Genomic DNA, 24,928 nt, shown 5'->3' with positions numbered 1-24,928 from the left:
TAGAACATCAGACGAGATCATTGACCGTATGGATGCTGAGTTTCTTCCTGATAAGCACTAGTCTACAATACAGACTTTTGCAGTACAACCCCCCTCGGCAGCGGCGCATTCTTCAACAGGTAGAAGCTCAAGTCCGACTTCTGATCCGGCACCGTTGGCATTTTCTCTGTCCCTTGCTCGTAGCCTAGTCGATCCTTCTCCGGATCCTCAATCCACGAGATGCCCTTCCCCCAATGCTCGAACCGATTCCTCCCATACTCAAAGTTGTAGTCTTCCCACCGGTCTTCAGCTAAACTCTGCATATAATGCAGAGAGCTGCCCGGCCATAGTGCGGTAATCTTGCCCGTCTTGTTGTTCTTGTACCAGCTACGGCAAGTGCCTGTCCAGACCATATCTTGCATGAAGGTCTGCGTATGCGTGTCAAAATCTGCTTGGACATCCGATTTAATATCGAAGGATTGGATACGTTGACGGATTACTTTGCGGAGAAGACGGATGATGTAGTCGCTTGTTCCTTCGAGGGGGCCTATCCGGGTCAGTATAGAGCAGAGTCTCGGTCTTGCTTACTTACCCATAAGACTTCCGTTAGAGATAGGTGTATTTGGTCCGAGAAACATCAAGTAGTTGGGAAACCCTGAGACTGCAATCCCAAAATATGACACAGGGTTTGTCTCCCATAGATCTTGGAGATTCGCACCTTGAGCGCCGATGATAGGAAATCGAGGCCGAAATGAGGTGTTGAATCCTGTTGCTGCGATGAGGACTTCCGCTTCGTTCACGTCCCCGTCCTCCATTACCACTGCATCGCGAGTAATCTCTCGAATTGGCTTGAATATCGGCCGCACATTCGCCTCTTGCAATGCAACGAGGTACTCCTCCCCGGGATTCACCCGCCGACAGCCCGCTTCGAATCTGGGAATAAGATTCCGCTGCAGTTCCTCGTCCTTGATGAGTGACTTCATGGTCTTCTCAAACCGAGCCCTCAAGCTCCGCTGCTCAGGACTATCTTTCGAGAATGCGCCAAACATCTCGTTGAACTGATCCTCGAGCCCCTTTCTCATGCTCACATAGCCTTCCGGATCTGCTCGAAAAACAGCTTTCTCCTCATCGCTGTAGATATGAAACTTGGAGACACCCTCTGGAAGTGCAACGGGCGGCGATATCCATGATGGCGTCCTGATATAGATATCTGCATGTTCGACTAGTGGTTGGATCTTCGGCAGCAACTGTACAGCACTTGCTCCAGCGCCGATAATGGCGACACGTTTCCCTTGAAGATCAACAGATTCGTTCCACGCTGCCGTATGAAGCAGTGGACCCTTGAAATTTTCCAGACCAGGGATATCTGGCATTTGCGGGTTGTTTAAGATCCCACCGGCGTTGATCAGGATCTCACTCTCAACGACACCATGATCTTTGATTTTGATCGTCCATAATCCACGGATTTGATGCCATTGAGCGTGTACAACTTGGCTGTTGTAGCTGATAAACGGCTTGAGTCCATACTCCTTCACAACAGCTTTCAGGTATCCTTGGATCTCTTGAGATGAAGCATAACTACCATAAAAGCACCGTTAGCACTTACTAATAAAAGAATGAAAGATAGAGCACACACAATTGGCTCCAATCTGGATTTGGTGCAAAAGAATACTGATATAGATGGCTCGGTACATCACACGCACAGCCTGGGTATCTGTTCTCGTACCAAGTGCCGCCTAATTCAGGGGATTTTTCAAAGATGCTGAAGTCGACGTGTTGGCTGAGATGTTGCTTGAGTTTGATTCCCATTAAGATCCCGGAGACTCTATATGGTGTTAGTGGTTTTCTAGTGGAATACTGGATGGCCGCCTACCCTGCTCCGATGATGGTGACCCGAAGGCGCTTGATAGGGGCTTGTTCTTTCGTCATGTTGAGGATCCTGGGTTGGTGAGGTTCGGAACATGTGATTATCGCTTTCATGGGGACATATTCTATAATGACACCGTTTATCTATCTCTATATCTCCAACCAAGCGCCTGCGGGGAAGGCCCGGATACTTCCCCGTCTCCAACAGTGTGATAACAGGCAATGCCGAACTACCCTATTGGTCACGATTCCTCTACCGGATGTCTGCTCTATATAACCGTGTGATTACAGCTTCGACTGCTCTAGCACCGACAGCTTCCGTAGAGGGGGTCCTCCCCGGCTTCCGTCACCGGACATATTGATATCCTTAGCCCCCTTTTCTCGGACCCGGAGTCGCCACTTCTGCCGCAGTTCACTCGGGGCCTTCTCCTCGAAGCAGTCGGCCACGTACTTTCCAAGTACGGGGAGGAATTTGAATGCACTAGTTCTGTTAGCCATGCCACGGTGTGGAGAAATGAAGAGGTGACTTACTGTCCCGCACCCCCGGTAGCCACAAACAACCCCTCCGTTCCAGGTACTCGGTCAATGATGAAATCCCCGGTCGGGGTATCTGTATACCAGCATAGCCGGCGGTTCAACCAAGGCCGATCCTTCAATGAGGGGAACAGCTGTCCCAACCCATACCGGAGCGCCTCATCCGCATCATCAGGTAGGTACCCCGTCGCCGCGTTGCTCGCATCTCTCTTCGGTCCCGAGATTGAGCGGCCTAGAGCTTCGGATTGAATCTCTGTAGCGAATCCGTAGCCGTGTCGCGCGAGTTTGAGGATGTTTGAGCCGGGCGTAGGCGGGAAAGAGAAGACACCGGTGGTAAAATTGATCATGACGGGGGTTTTGGCGAACTTGACGCCTTCTTCGGGGGTAAGTTGGATGAATCCGACCGGTTGTCCCGAGGATGAAGCTGTATGAGTAAGATCGAGGAGGCGGTTTGACCACGCGCCCGTGGCAAGGATGACCTGTGCGGCCAGGAGGTGAGAGCCGTCAAGAAGGTTGACCCCCACGACCTTGCTGCCGGATTTGCGGAGCGAGACTACCGTTCCTCTGCGACCGGTGATGAATGATACACCTGCGAGACTGCATTGACTTGAGAGTTGGGCGATTGCGCCGGCTGCATCTGCCCATCCGCCCGCTGGGTTGTGGTATCCATGCGCTTGGGGTAGGTCTGCCTCAATCGATGGGTAGAGTTGTTTCATCCCCGCGACGTCAGCGATCGAGTCGACATTGCCGCCCTTCTGGATAATATTCCGTTTAGACTGTTCGATGTAGTAATTCGGTGTCTCGGCGACAAGAACAAATCCGGACTTGTGATAGTGCGCCGCGTACGTGCTCGTCCACCCCTCGTTGGCCTCTAAGGCCATCTGCGCATACACCGGATCCGCATAGTCGGCACGGATAATCCGAGAGATATCAACACTGCTCCCGTCAACGACAGGAGGAACATGGCGATCAAGAACGGTGATGTTGCTGTATCCTCTCTTGGTAAGTTCAAGAGCGGTCGAGAGACCGAAGACGCCGGCGCCAACAATCAAGATCTGGTCGGATTTGGAGATAGGCATTTTCGATAACAAGTTATCCTTGCTTTTTCTCAATTGACGAATCGGAGGAGAGAGATGAATGATGAGGAATGATCGAGCAGGCTTTCCAATCGAGACGTTTTTTCAAGCTATGACGATCCGGATGGCTCCCCGCCGGCTATGCTCTCCGCAGACCGGCACGGGGCGCGATCCGTGTGCGCGAGAGATAGTGTGCCACCGTGGTCTGTTCTAAATTGGGCCAAAGTGAGGGGATCAAGGAGATAAAGAGGGGAATACGGTTGGATGTGAAGATAAAGGCCACTTTGCCAGGCAAGCAGAATGGCTTTTCAAGCTGTCATATTGCCACACCCGCTTAACAGCCCTACAAGATGAACCGTCTATTCAACTATCTCCAACCCACCAAAGCGAGCGAGAATGCCGCTGTCGCAAACCTCCCTTCGTCATGGTACCGCTCCGAGGCTATGTATAGCCTGGAGAGGCGCGCTATCTACTCGAAAAAGTGGCTTCTCGTCTCACATGAGCTGAGGTTGACGGAGACCGGAAGCTACCTTCAATTACAGGAGGGAGGATTTTCCTTCTTCCTGATTAAGAACAAACAAGGCAGGATTAATGGGTTCCATAATGTTTGCCGACACCGTGCCTATCCAGTAGTGCAGGATGAGAGCGGGAAAGTGAGCATCCTGTCTTGTCAATATCACGGTATGACCCCCAAACCTCGCAACCGAACGATCACTCCAGCTCAATCGTGTACAGGCTGGTCATACGGACTAAACGGAAATCTCGCCAAGGCACCCCGATACCAAGAGCTCGAGGGCTTTGAGAAGGACAAGAACGGTCTCTTCCCAATCCACGTCCACGTCGATAAGCTAGGTTTCATCTGGGTGAATCTCGACGCCGCAGACACACCGACAATGCAATGGGAAGACGATTTTTCAGGCGTCGATGAACAACCGCGGTTGAAACCGTTCGACTTCTCACAGTACCATTTCGACCATACCTGGGATATGATCGGGGACTATAACTGGAAGACATTGGCAGACAACTATAACGAGGTTTGTCCCTCGCCTCCCTCTACCTGTCCGACAGAAGCTGATAGTTGGATACTAGTGCTATCACTGCCCAACTGGCCACCCCGGCATCGTCCAATACACAGACCTAAACAAGTACTGGGTTGAGACACAAGCAGGCCATATCCAGCACTACAACACCGACCGACCAGACCACGAGAGCATGGAGATAATCAGCACGTTTTATTTCCCCAACGCGTCCATGACCGTCTCGCCATCCTTCTTCTACCTCATGCGATGTGTCCCGCTTTCCGCATCCCAAACTCACATGCAGTATGAGGTATATCGACATAATGAGGCGACGGACGAAGCATTTCACAAGATTGACAGCATATTCAAGCAGGTATTGAAGGAGGATAAAGATCTTTGTAGTGCCGCGCAGAAGAACCTCAACGCGGGCGTGTACATCCATGGAAACCTGCATCCGCAGCACGAGAAGGGGCCATTGTTCTTTCAAAAGACTGTCAAGGACCTGGTCATCGGTCATCATCGCGTTGAGGAGAAAGAGGGGAGGGAGATTTGGCCCGCAACGCCTAATATAGAATTGACGGGAGATCTGAGTGAGGAGATGGAATTTTGCAGGAAGATTGATTGTGAGGCGTCGAATGGCATGGATGGGCCACTAGCTTGGTAGGATAGATACACGTGCAATCATATCGTCGTTTAATATGTATATACATAAATGCTATGTTGGAAGATCCAGCCAGTTATCGATGAATCGCCCGTAATCCTGTGGCTGAAGGAAAGCATTATCCACGCTTGTTGTCAGACCCATCCCGGGCTCACCCAATAGAGCTGACAGATCTGGAGGCGTCGGCTGCAGAACTCCCTGAGGGGGGTAATATGTAACCAAGTTCCTTGCCACTGTCTTATGTCCGGAGATACCCGCAGATCCAATGAGTTCGAACTCTGGTACTGGAGTGGAGGAATCGGCATTGAGTGCACTATCTTTGGCGAGTCTTGGGCCGAAGATATCCGTCGCCAGTTGTTTCGGCGGAGCCCCAAGGAGGATGTCCCAAAGTAAATGAACATTGACCGACCAAGTTTGTCGAGAGTCTTGAACATCAGCGACAGAAATGCTGTTTCTTAATTGGCGGAGATTCTCCACCTGGCGTTCAATATTTGGCCATCGAAGGGCCATGCGTTGCAGAAAGCTGAGGCATCGGTCATACCCAAACTGGGCCTTGTCACGGAAGAAAATGTCCTCGACAAAGCTGTGCTGGAGGTAGATGGTAGCCACTATGACGACGCATTGTCCAAGCGTAGGGTCAGAGACTTCGTAGTTCTTCGTTTCGAGGAGGTCAATGAAATGTAGAATCCACCCTGCATGGAGCGTAATCTGCTCGAACGAATGGCGAATGAAGGATTGTGGCATGGTGTGCCGGAAATTTCGTAGTCTTGTAGACAATAACAGCGGATGATTCAGGAGACAGGGAATAGCATGGAACATCAGTTGGAAGAATAGCCAGTGACCCCAGAAGTCCCTTCTTTGATGTAGATCGGACCCAGTCAACTCGTCGAAACGAGTCTCATGTAGACGATATCTCAACGGGGTGATGCTTTCAAACTCAGTATGCCGAAAGCTGATCTTAGTATAATCGGAGTGAGGAGCCCAAGGAGGCGGAGAGTCAGCATTCACAGGAGACGCCGCGTAGCTCTGTGCATAACCCCAGACCTCACTGAGCTGGATGGTACAGCCTACCATTCCGAGGTCTTTTTTGCTTGATGGGTTGTTGTAGGAAATCTTGAGCGCATGCCCTGTGGTTGGTTCGCCGATCATGTTGCCGAGTATATGAAGCGACCAGCGCCAAAGTATACGTTCGTCGCGCTCGTCCTCTAGAACGGGTGGTTCAGGACTTCCGAATTTCAGGTTTTGTAGGCAGTAGATGGCTAGACGAATGTTCATTCCCGCTCTCATGGTGTGTCCCGCCGTGTAATCGATCAAAATCAGTATAGTTAGGGTCTGTAGAGTTGAGATTTCAACCGACCCCTCTCTCATCCTAGTTGAAATCATACGTCGTGAGCTCTCTGTCCATTCCCGTATCTGTCGGTCCACTTCAGAGTCTGCGATACCATTCCCCTTGAAGCGAAGTCCTAAAGCCTGCATCGCTAGGATAAGCTCGGGATCGCGGTCCTTCCAGGTAGCAAGGAAAGACTTGTGATGGAAGATAGGGAGTGGCTGAAAGTTGCAGTATGTATGGAACAGTTGGATGGCATGCTGAGCGACTGGGACGTTTGTCCTTTGGCCATTCTCAGAAGGCCCGGGAACTGGCTCCGGATACGACTGTCTCGGTGGAAAGCAACTCGCCGGTGACAGTATGGCGGACTGGTTTTGATTATTGAAACACTCCAACAGAGCCTCGATTTTGCCCTCGATGCCTTCAATGCGTTGTTCCTACACGATCAGGTACTCGACAAGGTTACGGTGGCGAAGGCAGCATACCATTTTCCGGGCATAGTCAGGCTCCTCGTCGCCGGCATACTCGCATGGTTGACCTAGTCTTTGGCAGTATGAACATGCCGGGCGCTCTCCAGGACATCGGGATTTCTTTCGTCTGGCAGTCGTCAGTGGGCAAGCCGGTTGATGAGGGGCTAGAGGTACAGTGCAGCTGCAACATACCGGCACTGCTCACAGGCTTGGCGGGTCCTTTTTGCCGGCCTTGCATCATCCATCTTGATAAGTCGATGTGCTACATGAAGGTTGCTTTTGTGCTCAAGGCAACGGCAATCAATGGCTATCGAGGGAGGAACAACTGATAGTTAACTAGCTGAACGATTCTTTTCTCTCCAAAGATAGTTAGATAGCCGGTGCTCATCTATTACTAATCCATCACTCGCGCACCTGCCGCTTTCGGAATGCCAGCATAAGAACCTTAAGGTTAGGTACCTGGAAGGACCTCAATGATTGACACAGGGACTAGGAGACAATTCTATCGTATCACAATGTTGCCAAAGCAATCTATGATTTCTTGCTCCATCCACCTAGCAGATGAAGCCCACCCAAGAGACCCGTAACGGGCTTTCCTCCCAAGGTATTCCCCGCGCATTCCTCCAGTTTCCCAAGGGACAGTAGCTCTCCAATGCCGCCCGAGGGTAGAGTTGTGCTTTCGCCGTCTGAGAATGTCAGTCTATCTACATCCTAGTGATTTCAACTGCCTACCTGCGATGTGGACTCCAAGGCACAGATTATCCAAGCTTGGGGCTGGAGATTTCGTTGGCCCAGCCGCTGCCGTGATTGTCGTGGATGTGCTTGTTGTAGTGGAAGTTGTCGTCGTTGTGGTTGTCGTTGTGGTTGTCGTTGTGGTTGGGTCTGCGGCAGGAACGGGAGGTAGAATAGGTGACGCCGCGGCGAGGGTCATGAGGCTGATTGTCAGGAGGATAGACTTCATTTTGATGAATAACACTAGATGTAGTATATTACCTCCGGCTTCGAACCGTCTTCCTTAGGGCATGGTTTTATATCCATCGGTCTCCGGAAATGGATGAGGGGTGGTGGCCGGAAGCGGGTATACAGAGGCATTCTGTGGGGTCAGCCCAGGAACGACCAGCCTGCTGAGTGCTACAGTGAAAGAAACAAAAAAACTTGATTTTACTCTCACAAGTAGCTGGAATTTGGAATCACACTGGAGCCTCTCTTGTTAGCCACATGTGAGCAATCAAGGGGTACGCCACAGGTCCATTTTTGACCCTCTTGACAGCTGTCCTAGGTTCATTCCTCGCAGAAGCTGAGAGAAGCTTAATCGCATCGGTACTGGGCCAGACCTCGGTGACCACCTGGTAAGCCTCAAAGCTAATTAGCCCTAGGAAAGAATGCCAGCCCTCTTCTCCGCCGGTGGAATAACAGCCAGAATAGCGGCACAGGAGTATCGAGTGCCAATGGAAGCCTCATTCCCATAAGCAATCTGACTGAACGCCATCTCTTCATGTTTGGGCTCGGTAATCCAAGTGATACCTGGTAGATAAGCAGCTGGCCAAATATCTCGAACAACCTACTCCGTGAGGTCCCTCATTAGTATATTTATTGGCTCTGAAATGCTAAGATGGAAGGGCGACTTACATCATCTAGATCTGTGCCTTCGCCACAGTCGTGCGTATCATAAGCATACCGCGCAGCCCCAATCTGCGAACCCCCACTCGCATAAATACTATCCTCCTTCAACGGCAGTTTGTCAGCCTTGGCTTGCTCGATCAAGTCCTCCATCCCCTGAATTTTGCGCGTCAAAAATAGCATTTTCCAGCGTTGGTCAATATCATCCAAGTTCACCTCCGCTGGAGTTGCCGGAAGCAATTCGTTGTATTGCAGAGAATTGAGCCATTCGCCTTTTTTGAGATAGTCTATGAACATATAGGCTGTGTAGTCCTCGCTGAGGTAGTAAGGGCGATGTCCGTCCTTCTTTATGGGAATTTTGCCCTTAATTCCGAGATCAGTGTTGTCGATGCAGTAGCGTCCGCCGGTTTCGAGGACGGGAAGGACTTCGACTTCAACCCCGAGGGACTTGAATACAGAATAGAGGACAAGGTCAGCACCTTTTAGGGAGCGGAGGAGGTGAGATTGAGCGAGGTTGGAGGTGTGCGGGTAGGCGTGGGAGCAGAAGATTCCAAGGACGCCACCTGTTCCTGTATTAGATTTTGTCGACTGGGATGATCAGATCAGAGTACTTACCATCTCTAAGAAAGTCTTTCTTTGTCAGGAGGTTTTTCATCCACCCATACATTGGCAGCGTCTTTGGGTCGACAATTGCCGTTGGTGAGGCAATGGCACCGCCAACAGGCTCGGTGACATACAGATTGTAGGTCAGAATGATGCGATCGCCTTCAGTGATGGTCTCAATCTCGTGCTCGCAGTCGCTGTAGAAGGCAGCCCACTGGATTGCCGTGCCACTCTTTGTACTCCAGTCGAACTCAACTTTCTGGCCGTGATGCTCGACGTTGAGCTTTCCTCCTTTGAATAGGGAGGGCAAGCAGACGACCAGAGAGCCAATCTGAGTGTCGGATCGAGGAGTGTCGACATGTTTGCGAAAGTGACCGGATGGGCCGGAGTATACCTTTGTTCTTTTATTAGAGATATCCCCTGCATATTCTCTCAGCTACTCATATTAAGCTTGTATAACTCCGCCTTGATCTTGCGAAAGCCAAGACGGTTGTCAGTCTCACTGCTAATGCTCGGAAGAAGCACCTGTCCGACGTTTTCGAGAATGCCAAAGTCGGCCGGGTGGAAGCTGGTCGCAAATTGGTTCACATTCATCTCGCCAGCTCGACGGTACTCGGGATCAAGCACATCTCTCTCTCCTCGCCCAAAGCTTGCAGGATCGCAGTCTGTGGTCAGTCGTTCGACAGCCTCAGGGCTCGCCTCAGGGGAAGATCCATCAGTGGGTAGGACAAGCTTACAGGCGACCGAGTCGTCTCCTTTGCTCCAGAAGACGTTGATGGGTGAGGAAGCAAGCCTACACTCCGACTCGGTACTGCCCTGACCGTCGACTATGATTAAAATAGATCCACCACAAGAAAAGGATGCCGTAGCATGCTCACCCTCAACGGCGCTCCGCAATTGGCGACAAGACTCGGAAAACGCCTCTTTAGCTTCAGGCGAAGTCGCCTCAAGCAGTCCCTCACTGGCCCTAGACTGCCTCTCCGCAAGCGTACTGATGAGCGAGGCCGGAATATAGCTTCCTGCTCCATTGCTGTTGCTCCCAAAAAACACATTGTGCCATCGGCGGCGCAATTTGGAAGACAAGGTCTTATCGTTCAGGATATCCTCGGACACATCTCGTAAATAACCAGGAATAAGGCGATCGAGGTTTTGCTGAAGCTCCTCCACGAACTGTCGCTTCTTGTCCTCGGGGACGGAATTAATTGCGTGATAGACCCCGTCTCTCCAAGCCCGTCGAGATGACCAATTTTCGGATTGTGGTTCAAAAGGAAGGAGGCGTGAGAGGAAGTGATCAACGCAGGCGTCGATTTTACAGGACTTGATCATATATTTGCTGACATTGTCTTCAAGTTCGGTCATTGTGCGTCGGTATTTGGGGGCGCATCTTGAGAGTCATCGTCGCCGGGATACTGATGATGATCCATCGTTGAGATTGATTGATGCCGGTCGTGAATGTTCTTTGTAGTTCAACGATGGGATCTCAGAGGCAGTCCGTCCTTATATGCGGTGGATGAGGATGTTGTAGTAACACAGAAAAGGCTGGAGGCCTTACTAGGCACCTGCAGGCACCAACCTTTGGAACCTCATGAATCTGTCCCAGATGTTGCCTCGGAGAACCTTCTTCTGCCTTACTCTGATTCAGCAGGTGAATACAAGATAGTCAAAGACCCACAGCATGCTGGACCATTCGTCTTCAAATTCTCAGCCGCACCAGATGGATCGACATGACTCATGCGTCTGCATTAAGGTTATAATCCCATCTACTCCCCGTATTCTGAGTGCCTATATAACACCAACTAACGCGCACAGCCAAAATGGAGTACATTCGCGCCAAAACACGCCCCAATATCTGCCTCTCCGGGGCCGCCGATGGGGCAGACCTCTACTGGGGTCAATGCGCGACTCTTGCGGATCACGATCTAATCCACTGGACCTTTCCCGGCCATCGAACCCAAGCGCCAGAAACCCAGATAGTCCGGCTATCTGATGAAGAATTGAAACTCGGCACCGAAGCACTCAATAATGCCGCCACGGTCCTAAACAAGTTCCCTCCATCTCGTCCAACAGTCACTCGACTATTATTGAGAAACTATTACCAAGTCGCCTGGAGTGAGAGTTGCTATGCTGTTACGGTCATCGGTGACAACCCGGGTGGGACGGCCTGGGCAACGACAATGTTCGCGCAACTACACCCCGGGAATGAGAATCTCTACTTATTTGATATGGAGAGGAACGGCTGGTTCCAATGGAGAGAAAATGAGTGGGTGGGGATCGAGAGTCCGCCGAGACCGAGGGGCGTTTGGACGGGAATTGGGTCAAGGGATCTGAAGGAAAATGGAAAGAACGCAATTATGGCGTTGTTGGGGGTTGAGGTGAGTGAGGAATAGGGTGAGCATCACCCATGTCTCAAGTCCCACTCTTCCTCACCGGTATGTCGACAAGGGTCAAACCTATTGGCGTATTGGTATGTGCTCTCCTTCAGCAAGACCAGAGTATATCTGACAGCAGCAGCAGTCACTCTCACCATATCAACCGTCGGTGCCCAAACCCCCTACCACTTCAAACACTGTTCTACCAACATTCCATGGCGGCACGCTAGAGCCAATGCTACCTCGCAGATGCTATACTGGTTTGCTCGGCTGAATGCCGCCGCGTCTTTCGCCCATTTCGGTCGTAAAATCTCGAAATCCCACGGCCCTCACTTTTGTTTTTCATTTGTCACGCACTTCACAGGAAGACTTGCGATGGTTCCTCCAGAATAGCCGCGGTGTTCCTCAGCGATCTGCTCCTTTTCCCAGCTTTTGAATAGCAGTGTATACCGTGATTGAGACCTGTGTACCCGCTGCGTTTGCGCGAAATGGCTGTTTTCTCGATCTGAAACCTTGAACTATTCTGATTCTGTAATCATAATCTCGATCAGGTTCAGCGGCAGGTATGGGGTATATATAATGTTTGCCCGGCTCGGTTTGATTGAATCGTTGTTGGATTCACATATCCGGGCACGAAGAGGTCGGTGGAGGGGAGATCACAAGGGACTGGAGGTGGCAGGAGGTATTCTAGAGCATCGGGAATTGGATAGCATTTGATCTGAGCAACATATGTACCTAGTAAGCTCTAAGTAAGAGATGACCGTGACGATGACGACGGAGGAAAGGTGTCTGGGAGGTAGGTAGGTTAGGTAGAATAAAAGCGGGAGAAACCTTGCAGGCAAGACGCGTCAAAAGCCATCACGTGATCAATAGGTAGCCATCTTCTTATAATAAAACGCGCTCGTGGCAGACCCGTGGGCAACCGCCAACAGCATGGTCTCTAGTTCGATCATCGTACTTACGGACTTAGTGATCAGATGGCGCTTCTATGTAGTCTTAATCTCGGGGAATTTGGTCCTTGTGTTGAGTTCAACCCGTTAAACGGGGATGGTTGAATATTACCAAGATATAAATTGGGTCGCACTCATAACCAAAGCCGCTTGACAAGTCTCCCACCTTTCTGAACAGAATTTGACCTTGGGTTTCAACTCTCTCGAAGGATTATAAGATAAAGAATATCATATAGCTAACAAATCATCCTGATCTCCTATTAACATCGGAAATCGCTCCCTGATCAGCATCATCTTCTCAACCAGAATTTCCTTCGAGATGTGCTGCAAGTTGCGAAACGAGACAATCACATTCTTCATGAACACGATGTCGTCAATTCGGCTCATCGTCTCTTCGACCGACACCTGCGGACCATGAATGACAACATCGGCAATGGTATTCAAAATCTCGAGTAGTTTACTCAAGATCGACGACCCGTGAATCTGGATTGTGTTCTGTGAGATCTTCGTTAAGAACTGCCGTAGCTGTGTAGAAAGTCGTAGTGGCATTTCCAGAGATAGAGACGGACACGATGCGTTCGACGATAGTAGGCAATTTGACATGGCCATCTGCCACAGCAGCGTTCGCATCCACTGTCGCGTCACCACGAGATCAGCCTGCTGCATCTCGGTCAATAGGGAGACCTCCAACTCCCACAATTCATCATCTAACTCGCGGTTCTTTTGTTCCACCCATGCCACGGTGACCTGGGTACGATCGCCGATCCAGAGGCTGATGAATGTAGGTTCGAGCAGGAGGAAAGTCTTGATCACTTGCGTCCAGCCTTGTGTGATGAAGGGCCCTAGGGCGGGGTCATCCTCGGGAAACTCAGTATAGGGAGAGAGAGTTGCCGAAGAAAAATGTACAATAGACATGAACCTCTCGTGGATGAAACAGAGCCAATAGAGTCGCTGTCGACGAGACCGCTCGGTAAGGTCAAGAGAAGCCATGTAAGACTTGTCGTCAATCCGCAGTAAATGGAGCATACTTATTGCTTCGCGGAGGTAGAAGAACCCGAGGTCGTACTGGCCCAGGCTCATGTAGCACATCTGGATGTACACGGACGTTATGGCGCGCAAGATACACGGCCGTATTCCCGGCAGCAAGGGTGTCCGTATCTCAACCGCACGACGGGTGAGCTCTTGAATCTGCTCCGATACATGTGAGGCAGAGACATTTGATTGCGTGAGGTCTATTGTGACCGCGGTGAAGACGTAGACAAAGGCGGCATGGTCCCTGTCGGCCTCCATCTTGGCGATCGACTCGCAGATTTCATCGCTAGTCATGATAGGATTGAAGCGATAGACGTACTCCATGTATTTGGGAATCAGATTATGCAGATACGCGGTTGATAGCGGGACCGACAGATCCGGTGGAGAGGCTGGCCCTACCACCAGGGTGGGGATCTGGACAGGCTCAATCTTGGCATTTTGAGTCGAAGAGCTCTTGTATTCAGAGATATGGGTACCCCGCCGAAGGGCATTCTTGCGTGACCGGGCGTCCTTATTTTCGGTATAGGTGCAGCGGAGATCGAGGTGTTCGCACTGCTGGCAGCGTTGGTGGCCATTGCAGCGGACCTTGCGACGCCTGCACGGATCACATGCTTTGATACCTTGATAGCGGCGGGGAGGTTGTTGTTCCGTGGCCGGCATCTGTCCGAGGAGTCATGGTCTGAGAGGTTTCGGAGGATGAGAGATGAGAATCGAGAATCAGGAGATGGGAACCTCCACATCTTCACTCTTGCTCTTCTATGCGGGGAAGCAGCTAGGCCACTTTGGGCTCGCTTAGAGGGATGGAAAGGGAATGAATAGCACTAAACTACTTCAGGAAGTCTATCAGGCGATCGCGTAAATCCTTCCCTCCCACGGCTGCAGCTTGGTCGTGCCATCCTGTCCATCATCAACACTGCTGACTAGCAGCCTCAAATCCTTGCCTGCTATCTGCTTTACTTCCTGTTGCTCCTCAGAGAAATTCAATGCCACCAAGACCGACCGCCCCTTGGCTGTCTTCACATAGCTAAAGACATGCTCATTCTGCTCATCCAGGAGCTCGAAGATTCCAAACACAAACAAATCCGCATTCTCCTTTCGAAGACGCGTCATCCTTTTCCAGAAGGAAAGAACAGATGAAGGGTTCTTCTCTTGCGACCGTACATTCACCTCAAGGTGGTTGTCGTGAGCACGCATCCACGGCTTCGCTGCCGGGGTCGTGAAACCCGCGTTGGGCTCAGTGCTCCACTGCATTGGAATCCGCGCGTGGTCTCTCGCCAGATGCTGCATCGCCTGCAATGCCGTCTTCAGCTCGATTGAATTGTTGTTACTCATCTCGCGGACCATGTGGTAATAGTTGGTGCTGTCGACGTCCTTGTATTCCTCGACGCCCCACTCCTCGGGCACGTTCACCATGCCGATCTCCTGTCCTTGATAGACAAACTGTGTCCCAGAGAGGGTGGATTGGAAGATGGCAAGCATCTTAGCTGAGGCGTCGCGCAGTTCTGGGGTCTTGTCGGAGCCGAATCGAGAGACCGATCGCGCTTGATCGTGGTTCTCCATGAACACCGTGGTCCAGCCATCGGTTCCATTGAGGATGCTTTGCGTGCGTTGGATCGCTGTCTTCAGCTCTGGAAGGGCCCAATTGCGCTTTTTTGCCTGGAATTTATAGTCTTTCCCCATCCCGAGGTCCACCACATCGAAGGAGAATACCATGTTTAGCTGCTTCTGTGCGGCGGAGACGTATCGCAGCACTCCTTCCATGGTCGGAGTCTGCGCCAGCTCACCAACCGTCATCGCGTCGTATTTTTCGAGCACCTCGTTCATTTCCTTGAGGTATTCGTGGATGCGGGGACCGTTGCAAAAAAGCGAAAACGCTACCTGGGTGTCTGATTCGGGGGTAAGAACAGGCGCATCGGGGTACGAGGGGTCCTTGCTGTACATGTTGACCGTGTCGACACGGAAGCCGTCAACGCCCTTCTTCAACCAGAACTCCATCGCGTCGGAATAAATGGTTTGTCGAACCTCGGGGTTTTCCCAGTTGAGATCTGGTTGCTCAACGCAGAACAGATGAAGGTAATACTCCTGTGTCGTCTCGTCCCATTCCCACGCGCTGCCTCCAAAGATACTGCGCCAGTTGTTGGGAGGCTGGCGCTTTCCGTTGGCATCATATCTTGCCGGTCTCCAAACATACCAATTACGCTTTGAACTGGTCTTGGCGGATCTCGACTCTTTGAACCATGCGTGTTCGTGTGAAGTGTGGTTGACCACAAGATCGAGAATGATCTTCAATCCTCGGGCGTGGCAGGCATTAATCAAGGTCTGCATATCCTCAACAGTGCCGTACGGCGGGTACACCTTCTGGTAGTCGGAGATGTCATATCCCATATCATACTGTGGGCTATCGTACATCGGGCAGATCCAGATCGCATCGACCCCGAGACTGGCAATGTAGTCGAGCTCAGAGAGGATTCCTCGAAGATCCCCAATGCCATCACCATTCGAGTCCTTGAAACTGGCCGGGTAAATCTGGTAGATGATGGAATTCTTCCACCATTTCTCGATCGAGACGGTCATGTTGGGTGGAATGTGAAAGGAATGAGGGGTTCTTGGAGCGCACGGAACTCTCGTGAGAAGTAGGAAGATGGCTCGATTCTTTCAACGAGCTGATCCCGGGGGTTGATTTATATAAAAGCCACCACTTGCTCACTGCGTCCGATTGGTTGAATCTCGGAGCGAGAAGCCCCCCCTCATTCAGCCTGCTGTAGAACGGACGGTCAAGAAGGGTGAAGCTGATTGCTAGTCTCGGTGCATTAGCGGGGAAATGCAATCCACAAGTCGGGCCGACTTTGAACCAATTGCAGGCCGTCTAGTCGGACCGACTTGGGTCGCTTACCAGGTGAAAATCCGGGGGAGTCTGTTAGAATTTTACCACTTTCAGGGATGAGCCATTTTCCCCACAAAAGACCCGAGTTCAGTCCAGACTCCTGATCGAACCACCTGCATCTTGTCTGCTACACCAACCTTTCCCGCGGCCTGTCTATATAAACCCCGTGAATGCCTCTTCAATCTCGAACCTCCCTCATGGTCAACATCAGAACATTTTTCACCTGACTGACACTCACCATGGCGACCGAAAAAACCTCCGGCATCGAACACGTCGAGGCCCACAATACCTCTGACCATACCAACGGCCATGGCGAAGTCGTTGCTAGCACCGAAGCCCAAGCTGCCCTCGACAAGGAACACTCCATGACCGCCCTTGAAGCCTTCAAGATCTACCGCAAAGCCGTCGGCTGGTCTATTCTCATGTCCTGCGCAATCATCATGGAAGGTTATGACGTTGTCCTCATCGGTTCCTTCTTTGCCTACCCTCAGTTCAACCAGAAATACGGGCATCTAATGTCTGATGGGAACTACGGTCTCGAAGCGAAGTGGCAGGCTGCCATGACCAATGCTATGAGCTGTGGACAGATTATCGGTCTCTTCATTAATGGTATTGTCTCTGAACGCTATGGGTACAGACGAACTCTCATGACATGTCTCGCCGCCACCGTCGGTTTCGTGTTTATCCTCTTCTTTGCTCCCAACGTCGAAACGCTCGTCGCCGGTGAACTCCTCATGGGTATCCCCCTCGGTGTATACCAGACCCTCACTGTCACCTACGCAACCGAAGTCTGCCCCGTCGCGATCCGCGCATACCTCACGACCTACGTAAACCTCTGCTGGGTGCTCGGCCAGCTCATCGCTTCCGGGGTGCTCAAGGGTCTCCAGACCCGCCAGGACGAATGGGCATACCGAATCCCATTTGCGTTGCAATGGGTTTGGCCTGTTCCGATATTTATTGGAGTTTGGCTTGCACCCGAGAGTCCGTGGTGGCTTGTTCGGAAAGATCGACGTGAAGATGCGATCAAGTCACTGAACCGTCTCGCCACCCCGGGCTCACCGCACTTTAACGCTGAAGAGACAGTTGCCATGATCGCTTATACCAATGCGCTGGAGGAACAGGTTCAGTCTGGAACGTCGTACCTCGATTGCTTCAAAGGGGTTGATCTTCGCCGTACCGAAATTTCCTGCCTCGTCTGGGCCGCCCAAAGTCTCTGCGGCTCTGGGTTGATGGGCTACAGCACTGTCTTTTATCAGCGCGCTGGCCTCGCGGTCTCTCAGTCATTCACAATGTCGCTTGTGCAGTACGCTCTCGGTGTGGTGGGTACATTCGCCTCCTGGTGGATGATGACACACTTCGGCCGTCGTACATTGTATGTCATCGGACTCGCAGTGTTGGCAGTCGTGCTCTTTGTTGTCGGCTTCGTTTCTATTCCAACGTCAACCTCGGCACTTTCCTGGGCAACAGGATCTATGTTGTTGGTATATACATTCATCTACGACGCCACCGTCGGTCCGGTCTGTTTCTCGCTTGTGGCTGAGATGCCTTCCTCGCGGCTCCGGACAAAGACTGTCGTTTTGGCGAGAAATACTTATAACATTTTGAACCTGGTCACGGGTATCATCATTCCGTACATGCTCAACGTTGATGCCTGGAACTGGCGTGGAAGGTCCGGCTTCTTCTGGGGTGCCCTTTGCATCTGCTGTTTGACTTGGTCATTCTTCCGTCTCCCCGAACCTAAGGGACGTTCGTATGCGGAATTGGATGTTCTTTTCGAACGCAAGGTGAAGACAAGGGACTTTAAAAAGGCCGATACGGGCCTGGTTGATGTAAGAAGGGATGAGAAGGGTGAGACACAAGTTTGAGGAGCGTTGGCGAGATGTTGTTGGATGTTGAATGGTGGTGATAAATATCATCATGGATATAGCGGCTCGGGAGCAACTTGGACTTATTGTCCAGCGGTAGACAATGCAATTCCTCTCTGTCAGCAGCATCAAGATTGCCTGTGAACAGCCTCTGCTCCCCACTCTTTGAGTAGCTGAGCTTTTTCGAATTCTTTATTATCAGGAGCCCACACAAGTGCCGTCCGTCCAAGACTATCCTGTAGGTTGGTGTCAACACGCCGGTCAGAAAGCAGTAATCTCACTACAGCCTCGTGCCCGTTGCCCGCCGCCTTTGAGAGCGGCGTGGTTCCCCTTCATCTCCAAGACTTGGGTCAACCAGGGCATGATTTATCAGTAGCCTCACGATCCCCGTACATCCACGACGCGCCGCCTCTGTTAATGGTGTCTCACCCTGCTCATTCCTGATCTCCGGATCAATCTGGAGTCGTTAAAGAGCAACCCCACTATTTCGACGCCTCCCGCGTCTATGGCAAGGGAGGCAGTGACTGATTTTGATGAGAATCATTCAGCCTCGCGGGGCTGATTGCTGGTGGCCAATTGCGACAGGACTTGCACCTCAGCCTCGTTGCTATATTGAAAGATCCTATAGTCAAAATTGTATTGTCTATCCAGCTACAAAGCTCCCACCGTCCCCGCGATGACCATCTGTCCCCAGAAATAAAGCCCATACCCAACTCCAATTCTCATCCAGCCACGCTCGCTCGCCACAACGCCCCGTCCAAATGCATCTTTAGCAACGAAAAGATCGCTGATAACGAACATTGTTGCACCGAGAACCTGCTGCGATATCCAGACACCGGGTTCGGCAGTCGATGTAGCGACTGCAACGGCAAGCATAGCGCTGATAATGATGGCGTAACCCAGGACAAGGGGTTTCATCTCTTTCGGAATCTCGAGCCGCAGAAGATTATTGGTGTAGGATGACTGAGGAATAGAGGGAGGGTAAATGACACCCAGCCACTTTGCGAGGATCATGGTCGAAACAAATGTCGTTCCTAGAGTTGGATATGAAATCTCTGGTCCGGAGGTTTGCAAAAACGCTGTAATGTAGGCTATATGTGCTACTGCGAATGCAAGGATTCCCGCCTGGAAAGAGATGGATATTTTTTTCTCTCCATCTGTGGTCCGTTTCGAGAAGGTTGCTTTGCGGGGGAGAAGAAGGTAGTCTCCCAATAGCGAGAAGGCGAGACCGGAAGTTATGGCAAGATTGTATCTTGTGGGTTGACTTGTGAGCCTTGGAAGTGGACCGACGAGAAACGAAATGGAGGAGAGCATCTTGAATATGACAGTTCCGGCATGACTCCGGGCGTTGTACTCGGAGAGGACGAGCAGAGGCAGGGAGAGCAAGAGGATTTGGGGACCGGATATAGTGACAGCCATCTTGAATAGTGGAAAGGATGAAGAGGTGAAGAGTTGGAGGTTGAGGGGAAAACAAGGCCTGACTTGGCATTTCGAGATGCCGAGGTTAACCTGTGATGTCTTCTCAAGTCTTTGAATATTCCGTTTGTTTGACTCAGATTTGGTAAGCTGGACAAGGTCAACCAATGTCTCAATTCCAGAGTTCATCCGGCTCTCGAACGACACGTTCGGCTATACCTTAGGAATGCGCGGGCTTTCTCATGCCAATCTGCGTACCTTCCTTACATTGCGCGTTGCAAGCATGGGTGGTACTATGAATCACAATTATAAGAGCCGGTTTCCTGCCATCTGTGCCCCGAGTATATCACCTTGCCTGTATAACAAGAATGAATTGGCCTCATTAGATCAGAATTGCTTGACGGTTTGCTTGTATACACGACAGGACAATCCGGGATCTACTTGGGTCTTGAGCCAGATATATCTCATATACGCGTGGCCCTCAAACCCTTGGCTCCGAGTGAGGTCGAAAAGTTGAGATGGGGGTAGGTCTGTCGATCTTTAGTCCCCACATTCACAGATCCATCCAACTTTTGGCTTCACGGATCAGGGTTCCTCACCATGTCCGTACGGGGAAGACCGCATCGGCACCATAGCACAGCCCGAGTTACTGCTGAATCCTGACATCTGGGTTGTTTAAATGATGTAACCCTGAGTCCTGAGACTCTTTTAGTTTCGTGCCATCATGGATCGTCTCCTGGATTTTCGAGTTGGTTGCCAACCATGCTAATTTATTAGGCGTGCGGGAATATCCTACTGCTGATCAGCTCCAACTCTGGACCTTCACAGGGCTGCGTGAGTGTGCTCTCCGGAGAGTTCCTTTAACTGTAAAGGTGAACAGCCGTAGCATTATGTTTATAGCGGGAACAGCGCGCTGCAAACATACCGGAGTCAGGGACTCGCTATCAGACAGCATACTGTACTACAACAGCTCAACCTCTTGCTCCTAGGAGCCTTCCGAGTAAGTATATGTAGGAGGTTCTCGATTTAAGAATAGTTATACGGGAAACATCTGACTGCATGGTCGGGATGGGACTTCAGCCAGGTTTGGTTCTACATCGTTGGTTCCCCTCAATCATGTCGATCCCCCATATTTTAGCAACATGAGACTTACCGTCTGAGACAAATGATGCCTATCGCGGCATCGCCACCGCCGTCAGGGATCTGTGAAGAAGCGTAATCGCCGAGGCCCCTTGCGGAGTAATTGTCCGACAAGTGCATAAATATCCGCTCCCCTCCAGCTTCAACCACGACACTCACATCAAAAGCCTCCATACAAACTCCAAATCCCACACTCAAACTCACTATTTACTCCAAATAAACCCTCACAACCCATCAAAATGAAGCTCGCAGCCGGCCTCTTCACTCTCGCCTTCGCCTGCAGCGCGATCGCCGAACCCATCCCCCTCGCCGCGCGCGCCCTATCCGACTACCAAAACATCTTCACCGGCATCAGCGACCAAGTTGCCGCCGTCTCATCCAGCGTTTCCGCCTACACCAGCGGGTCCTCAAACGCGGACGCCGTCCAGACAGCCGCCAACAAGCTCGCCGGCACCATCAACGACGGCGCATCGGCCATCCCGGGATTCGATCCCCTTCAGAATGCGGACGCTCTAGCCCTTGTGCGTCCCATTCAGGACCTCAAGGCTGATGTCAAGGGACTTGTTGACTCTGTTGTCGGGGCTAAGGGCAACTTTGACGGAGATGGACGCTCGGGGGATGTGCTCACTGCGTTGAAGGATGAGAAGAGTGCGAGTGAGGCATTGCGGGATGCGATCACGCCCAAGGTACCCCAGGCGCTGCAGGGAATTGCCAAGGGACTGGCGGATGGAATTGTGAATGAGATTAATCGGGGTGTTGAGGCCTACTCTGGTTAGGGGTCGGGATTAAGGTGACAATGGCAGTGATGCTGATCCAGGAGTGGTCACAATGTATTGTGCTATCGGGCTTATCTTTACCCTAGTATCGACCTCCGGCAGGTAGATGTTGTTTTGAATAACACTCGCTTTACTACATACATCGTAAGCCTGTTTAGATGTTAGTGGTACCGGTCGCACCTACCTCAACTAGATTTCACTAATACAGAAGGCACGACTCTGGTCCACGGGCTGAGTTGGTGATTTAGGTAGGAGCCATCATCAATACCCCATCGCACCTTCCCAGCTGACCACACAACAAGCTTGCCAGGAAGGTGCATCGCGAACCTCTTAAATGGAAGGGACGACCCTAGTCCACTTTTAGGATCTCAATATATCTAGGAAACCGAGTAATCTTGCTTTCCAAATTGCCCAAACATACTATCCTCGCCCCGATATAGAAGTATACCCACCGCTATCATCTGCTCCTAGGAGTGGCTCAGTCTCACGATCATCACGGGGAGAACCAGGATCCTCGTCCGCCTCAGTCATTCTCAACCGTCTTAGAGCGAGCAACAAAATCACGCCCTGTCCAACCGCAAATATAGCGTTATCGGTAGCGATCCAGCCGATCATCTCAAACCATACCCGCAGGACATTGAAACTGACATATTCGACTTTCTCCCACGGAAACGTGATCCGCCAGACCCATGACAGCGCCACGAATAGGAAAATGACAGCCTGAAGTTGGAGACCCCTGAAACTTAGAGAAGCAGGGAAATTGGCCGATCGCTGTACCGTTTTCGACTGGAGATATATGGCTACTAGGCCAAGGATTGAGATGACCGGAAACAGGAAGATTGAGTGATAGTAGTACCAGAATGCAGCGACCCAGATCCGGTTTCGATCCCAGTCCGGATATGTTGCATATTGGAACAAGTCAAACAAAATCAGAACCAAGGATACCAACAGGTAAAGAAGGTAGATCAGCACAAGGCCGGTGCGACGCTTGTTGCTGTAGTATAGAGCGATGGCAAATCTATCATTGGACCGATCAGCACGGTCTGGAAATCCCGGATCCATACAGGCGAGGTAGCAATACTGTACTAAGAAGAATATCCAAACGACAGTTGTCTGCACGAAGTTCAACCAGTCTCCTGCCGTGAGCGGCCCGTGGGTATAGATAGTGGGGAATTTCGAGTTTTCATCGATGCATACAAAGAAGAAGATGGTAAACTGCTCAGTGGCGACGATCAGGTTACATAGAAGAGCAGCTAGAGATAAACCAGAGCTGGTTTTGTGGGCACAGATACGGTGGAGCTGAGGGATAAATGAGATGATACTGAGAAGCACCAAGATGCTGATTGTATGGTTAATTTCTGCTGCGGGAGAGATGAAAACTGAACCCCGGGATACTTACATCCGAGCCCAATCGGGGATGTGTAGATGGATCATGATGCAGTTTTGATGAGCTGGTGATGGGATGAGGATGAGGATGAGGTTGAGAATTGAACAGCGGGGTGGTGGCTTGGTTGATTAAGCCAAGACTCCAAGCAGTCTCATTGGTGTATCTTCTACTGATGCTATGCTAGAGTGGAATATGTAGATGGTCTTAAATCACCCCTACAATGCTTGCGTCCAATTAGTTCATGACTTGTAGGAGCCGAATAGTGGCGATCAGCTCACTCCTTATTCTTCAGAAGAACATAGCCTTTGCGTGCCTGTGCCTTGCTGACGGCGTACTAGAAATGCGTTAGCCAAATGACTCTTTCGATGCGACGATAGATACCTTCTTGAAGAGAATACTGTCTCCCTCCTGTATGCTATAGTCATCGAGCGTATTCCCATACCCTACCGCAACCACCACTCCATGAAGGTGTCTCTCGTTTGTGGAACCCTGTTCCATCGAGGGAGCAACAAGAATCTGATACGGAGGAGGTGTAAAGCTCTAACACACACGTAAGGTCAGAGGAGTACAGGGGATCTGGCGCAAAGTAGGACGTGCCATCTTGTCTACTCAACTTGTATTGCTTGTTCGGTATCGATTGTAGTATATCATAGATTAAAACAGACCATCCTCAAATTAAAAGGCTTCATGACCCCGTAATCGAAAATGATGATGTAACTACCTGATGTAATGATTCGTGTGGATTGCCATATCGCACTGGATCGCACCTCGCACTTGTATAGGGATTTACCAATTGTCCTGCGAGATCCACAACATACTTGGGTTACCCGAAGGGTAATAGATTATTGCAGCTTGCTTGATATTGACAACGCAGGGACTCGAGAAAAATGTGATTAACTCAGCGAAAGGTGATGCATTTTTGAGATTCTGTATGAGGCTGTTGACCCATGGTAGGTCTGCTTAATCCACGTCATCCATCTTCCAAATGCCGAGCCAATATGACTATCGGATTGGTTCTTCTGGAATAATATCGTAACCAGCGCGAGGTCTTGTGCATTTGCTATTAGCATATGTTCTTCTCATACCGACTCGTTGTAAAGGAAGACGCTAAACTATAATGGAGGATTGCAAAGGAGAACTGGGCTCCTTCTGAAGCAATGAAAAGCTCTTGCACTTGATATTTGAACTAAACACAATGCAAGGTAGCTGTCTCGAGAGAAAAGAAAGGTAAGACGTCGACGCGGCATGAGCCGATGGCTGCCTGCGCAAAGATACTAATCGAACAATATATCGGTGTGGCGTCAAAAGGAGAGCTGATACGGGGCGAGATGAACAGGGTTGGGTATAAGGAAAACACACCTGGCTAGCCGAAAGCTGCAGCGCGGTGCGCGAACCATTGATCTACACACTGCACATGCCCGAATTCCTCTTTTCGCAGATCCCTTAGAACCTATAGATTTCAGACGGCCTAGAGATTGATTTCCTCGGCAGTGAGGGGTAGCGCAGCAGGCATCGTGTGGCGTAGCTGAGGACAAAAGGATTGCAGAGAATATAGTCCCCGGCGTCAGCTCTAGTCTCAAGATCCTGGTAGGTCAAGAAAAGAAAGGTTTTGGATTGTTCAGCTACGCCTCAGTACCTCTCATTCTGAAGACCCCCTCATGCGGACCATCGAGCTTATAGATTCTATCATAACCCACTTTCCGGTTCTCATATCCAACGTCACTTTATATACGAGTAACCACTAGCTCTTATTTCTGCACCATTTACGGCCCGTCAGCACCATGAAGCTTCTTTCTGCCCTTACCGTCCTGGCTTGCGTTACTCTTCCCATTGGTACGTCAACGTTAATCCCTAGGTTATACTTTGAGGTACAGCCCGTCTAATCAAGTCTCTGGTGGTCCTTGTAGCCGCGCAGCAAGACGTTCTTCTGCGACGCGTCCTTGGCCAATGTGGC

The 24,928-nt window shown here is 50.9% G+C and overlaps 13 protein-coding genes across 13 annotated transcripts; 4 read left to right on the top strand and 9 right to left on the bottom strand.

The window, feature by feature from the left end:
• Nucleotides 1-62: 62 nt before the first annotated feature.
• Nucleotides 63-1,908, bottom strand: BJY04DRAFT_232453 (flavin-containing monooxygenase; the record flags this gene model as incomplete). The annotated part of the gene is made up of 4 exons (XM_073719760.1): nucleotides 63-526; nucleotides 572-1,557; nucleotides 1,616-1,804; nucleotides 1,853-1,908. 4 exons carry the CDS (start codon nucleotides 1,906-1,908, stop codon nucleotides 63-65), a joined length of 1,695 nt encoding a protein of 564 aa, XP_073574781.1.
• Nucleotides 1,909-1,921: 13 nt separating this feature from the next.
• On the bottom strand, nucleotides 1,922-3,570 carry BJY04DRAFT_156244 (NAD(P)/FAD-dependent oxidoreductase). The gene is made up of 2 exons (XM_073708966.1): nucleotides 2,377-3,570; nucleotides 1,922-2,326 (listed from the first exon to the last, which is right to left on the bottom strand). Exons 1-2 carry the CDS (start codon nucleotides 3,456-3,458, stop codon nucleotides 2,131-2,133), a joined length of 1,278 nt encoding a protein of 425 aa, XP_073574780.1. The 5' UTR covers nucleotides 3,459-3,570; the 3' UTR covers nucleotides 1,922-2,130.
• Nucleotides 3,571-3,805: 235 nt separating this feature from the next.
• Nucleotides 3,806-5,138, top strand: BJY04DRAFT_214849 (aromatic ring-hydroxylating oxygenase subunit alpha; the record flags this gene model as incomplete). The annotated part of the gene is made up of 2 exons (XM_073715336.1): nucleotides 3,806-4,489; nucleotides 4,545-5,138. The coding sequence occupies 2 exons, from the start codon at nucleotides 3,806-3,808 to the stop codon at nucleotides 5,136-5,138; spliced, it is 1,278 nt and encodes a 425-aa protein (XP_073574779.1).
• On the bottom strand, nucleotides 4,901-7,242 carry BJY04DRAFT_156241 (Zn(II)2Cys6 transcription factor). The gene is made up of 3 exons (XM_073708965.1): nucleotides 7,125-7,242; nucleotides 6,948-7,059; nucleotides 4,901-6,899 (listed from the first exon to the last, which is right to left on the bottom strand). Exons 1-3 carry the CDS (start codon nucleotides 7,175-7,177, stop codon nucleotides 5,190-5,192), a joined length of 1,875 nt encoding a protein of 624 aa, XP_073574778.1. The 5' UTR covers nucleotides 7,178-7,242; the 3' UTR covers nucleotides 4,901-5,189.
• A 221-nt stretch (nucleotides 7,243-7,463) lies between these two features.
• BJY04DRAFT_214847 (uncharacterized protein) lies at nucleotides 7,464-7,893 on the bottom strand (the record flags this gene model as incomplete). The annotated part of the gene is made up of 2 exons (XM_073715335.1): nucleotides 7,464-7,618; nucleotides 7,665-7,893. The coding sequence occupies 2 exons, from the start codon at nucleotides 7,891-7,893 to the stop codon at nucleotides 7,464-7,466; spliced, it is 384 nt and encodes a 127-aa protein (XP_073574777.1).
• Nucleotides 7,894-8,304: 411 nt separating this feature from the next.
• BJY04DRAFT_214846 (2OG-Fe(II) oxygenase) lies at nucleotides 8,305-10,514 on the bottom strand (the record flags this gene model as incomplete). Its single annotated transcript, XM_073715334.1, has 5 exons — nucleotides 8,305-8,493; nucleotides 8,562-9,115; nucleotides 9,168-9,575; nucleotides 9,659-9,982; nucleotides 10,034-10,514. The coding sequence occupies 5 exons, from the start codon at nucleotides 10,512-10,514 to the stop codon at nucleotides 8,305-8,307; spliced, it is 1,956 nt and encodes a 651-aa protein (XP_073574776.1).
• Nucleotides 10,515-10,672: 158 nt separating this feature from the next.
• BJY04DRAFT_156221 (uncharacterized protein) lies at nucleotides 10,673-11,670 on the top strand. Its single transcript, XM_073708964.1, has 2 exons — nucleotides 10,673-10,902; nucleotides 10,976-11,670. Exons 1-2 carry the CDS (start codon nucleotides 10,831-10,833, stop codon nucleotides 11,540-11,542), a joined length of 639 nt encoding a protein of 212 aa, XP_073574775.1. The 5' UTR covers nucleotides 10,673-10,830; the 3' UTR covers nucleotides 11,543-11,670.
• A 1,032-nt stretch (nucleotides 11,671-12,702) lies between these two features.
• Nucleotides 12,703-16,080, bottom strand: BJY04DRAFT_205579 (glycoside hydrolase superfamily; the record flags this gene model as incomplete). The annotated part of the gene is made up of 2 exons (XM_073713614.1): nucleotides 12,703-14,166; nucleotides 14,428-16,080. The coding sequence occupies 2 exons, from the start codon at nucleotides 16,078-16,080 to the stop codon at nucleotides 12,703-12,705; spliced, it is 3,117 nt and encodes a 1,038-aa protein (XP_073574774.1).
• A 549-nt stretch (nucleotides 16,081-16,629) lies between these two features.
• BJY04DRAFT_232451 (MFS maltose permease MalP) lies at nucleotides 16,630-18,434 on the top strand (the record flags this gene model as incomplete). Its single annotated transcript, XM_073719759.1, has 1 exon — nucleotides 16,630-18,434. One exon carries the CDS (start codon nucleotides 16,630-16,632, stop codon nucleotides 18,253-18,255), a length of 1,626 nt encoding a protein of 541 aa, XP_073574773.1. The 3' UTR covers nucleotides 18,256-18,434.
• Nucleotides 18,435-18,906: 472 nt separating this feature from the next.
• BJY04DRAFT_214841 (lysoplasmalogenase) lies at nucleotides 18,907-19,674 on the bottom strand (the record flags this gene model as incomplete). Its single annotated transcript, XM_073715333.1, has 1 exon — nucleotides 18,907-19,674. The coding sequence occupies one exon, from the start codon at nucleotides 19,672-19,674 to the stop codon at nucleotides 18,907-18,909; it is 768 nt and encodes a 255-aa protein (XP_073574772.1).
• A 1,310-nt stretch (nucleotides 19,675-20,984) lies between these two features.
• Nucleotides 20,985-21,687, top strand: BJY04DRAFT_181017 (cell wall mannoprotein 1 family protein). The gene has a single exon (XM_073710151.1). The coding sequence runs from the start codon at nucleotides 21,051-21,053 to the stop codon at nucleotides 21,585-21,587; it is 537 nt and encodes a 178-aa protein (XP_073574771.1). The 5' UTR covers nucleotides 20,985-21,050; the 3' UTR covers nucleotides 21,588-21,687.
• A 320-nt stretch (nucleotides 21,688-22,007) lies between these two features.
• BJY04DRAFT_214839 (PQ-loop repeat-containing protein) lies at nucleotides 22,008-23,021 on the bottom strand (the record flags this gene model as incomplete). The annotated part of the gene is made up of 2 exons (XM_073715332.1): nucleotides 22,008-22,926; nucleotides 22,987-23,021. 2 exons carry the CDS (start codon nucleotides 23,019-23,021, stop codon nucleotides 22,008-22,010), a joined length of 954 nt encoding a protein of 317 aa, XP_073574770.1.
• Nucleotides 23,022-23,248: 227 nt separating this feature from the next.
• BJY04DRAFT_214838 (uncharacterized protein) lies at nucleotides 23,249-23,472 on the bottom strand (the record flags this gene model as incomplete). Its single annotated transcript, XM_073715331.1, has 2 exons — nucleotides 23,249-23,308; nucleotides 23,356-23,472. 2 exons carry the CDS (start codon nucleotides 23,470-23,472, stop codon nucleotides 23,249-23,251), a joined length of 177 nt encoding a protein of 58 aa, XP_073574769.1.
• Nucleotides 23,473-24,928: the final 1,456 nt, after the last annotated feature.

Source organism: Aspergillus karnatakaensis, assembly GCF_047715665.1.
Source record: "Aspergillus karnatakaensis strain CBS 102800 unplaced genomic scaffold BJY04scaffold_8, whole genome shotgun sequence".
Lineage (NCBI taxonomy): Eukaryota > Fungi > Ascomycota > Eurotiomycetes > Eurotiales > Aspergillaceae > Aspergillus > Aspergillus karnatakaensis.
This window is presented reverse-complemented; position numbering and strand designations above follow the sequence as displayed.

Excerpts from the sequence above, each read along its gene's own strand:
- BJY04DRAFT_156244 (XM_073708966.1), bottom strand. The coding sequence starts at position 3,458 with ATGCCTATCTCCAAATCCGACCAGATCTTGATTGTTGGCGCCGGCGTC. Across the intron at positions 2,327-2,376 it reads GCTACCGGGGGTGCGGGACA|TGCATTCAAATTCCTCCCCG; the intron begins GTAAGTCACCTC and ends TAACAGAACTAG.
- BJY04DRAFT_156221 (XM_073708964.1), top strand. The coding sequence starts at position 10,831 with ATGCTGGACCATTCGTCTTCAAATTCTCAGCCGCACCAGATGGATCGA. Across the intron at positions 10,903-10,975 it reads ACTCATGCGTCTGCATTAAG|TACATTCGCGCCAAAACACG; the intron begins GTTATAATCCCA and ends GCCAAAATGGAG.
- BJY04DRAFT_156241 (XM_073708965.1), bottom strand. The coding sequence starts at position 7,177 with ATGGATGATGCAAGGCCGGCAAAAAGGACCCGCCAAGCCTGTGAGCAG. Across the intron at positions 7,060-7,124 it reads CAAGCCTGTGAGCAGTGCCG|ACGAAAGAAATCCCGATGTC; the intron begins GTATGTTGCAGC and ends GACGACTGCCAG. Across the intron at positions 6,900-6,947 it reads CTGACTATGCCCGGAAAATG|GAACAACGCATTGAAGGCAT; the intron begins GTATGCTGCCTT and ends CTGATCGTGTAG.
- BJY04DRAFT_181017 (XM_073710151.1), top strand. The coding sequence starts at position 21,051 with ATGAAGCTCGCAGCCGGCCTCTTCACTCTCGCCTTCGCCTGCAGCGCG.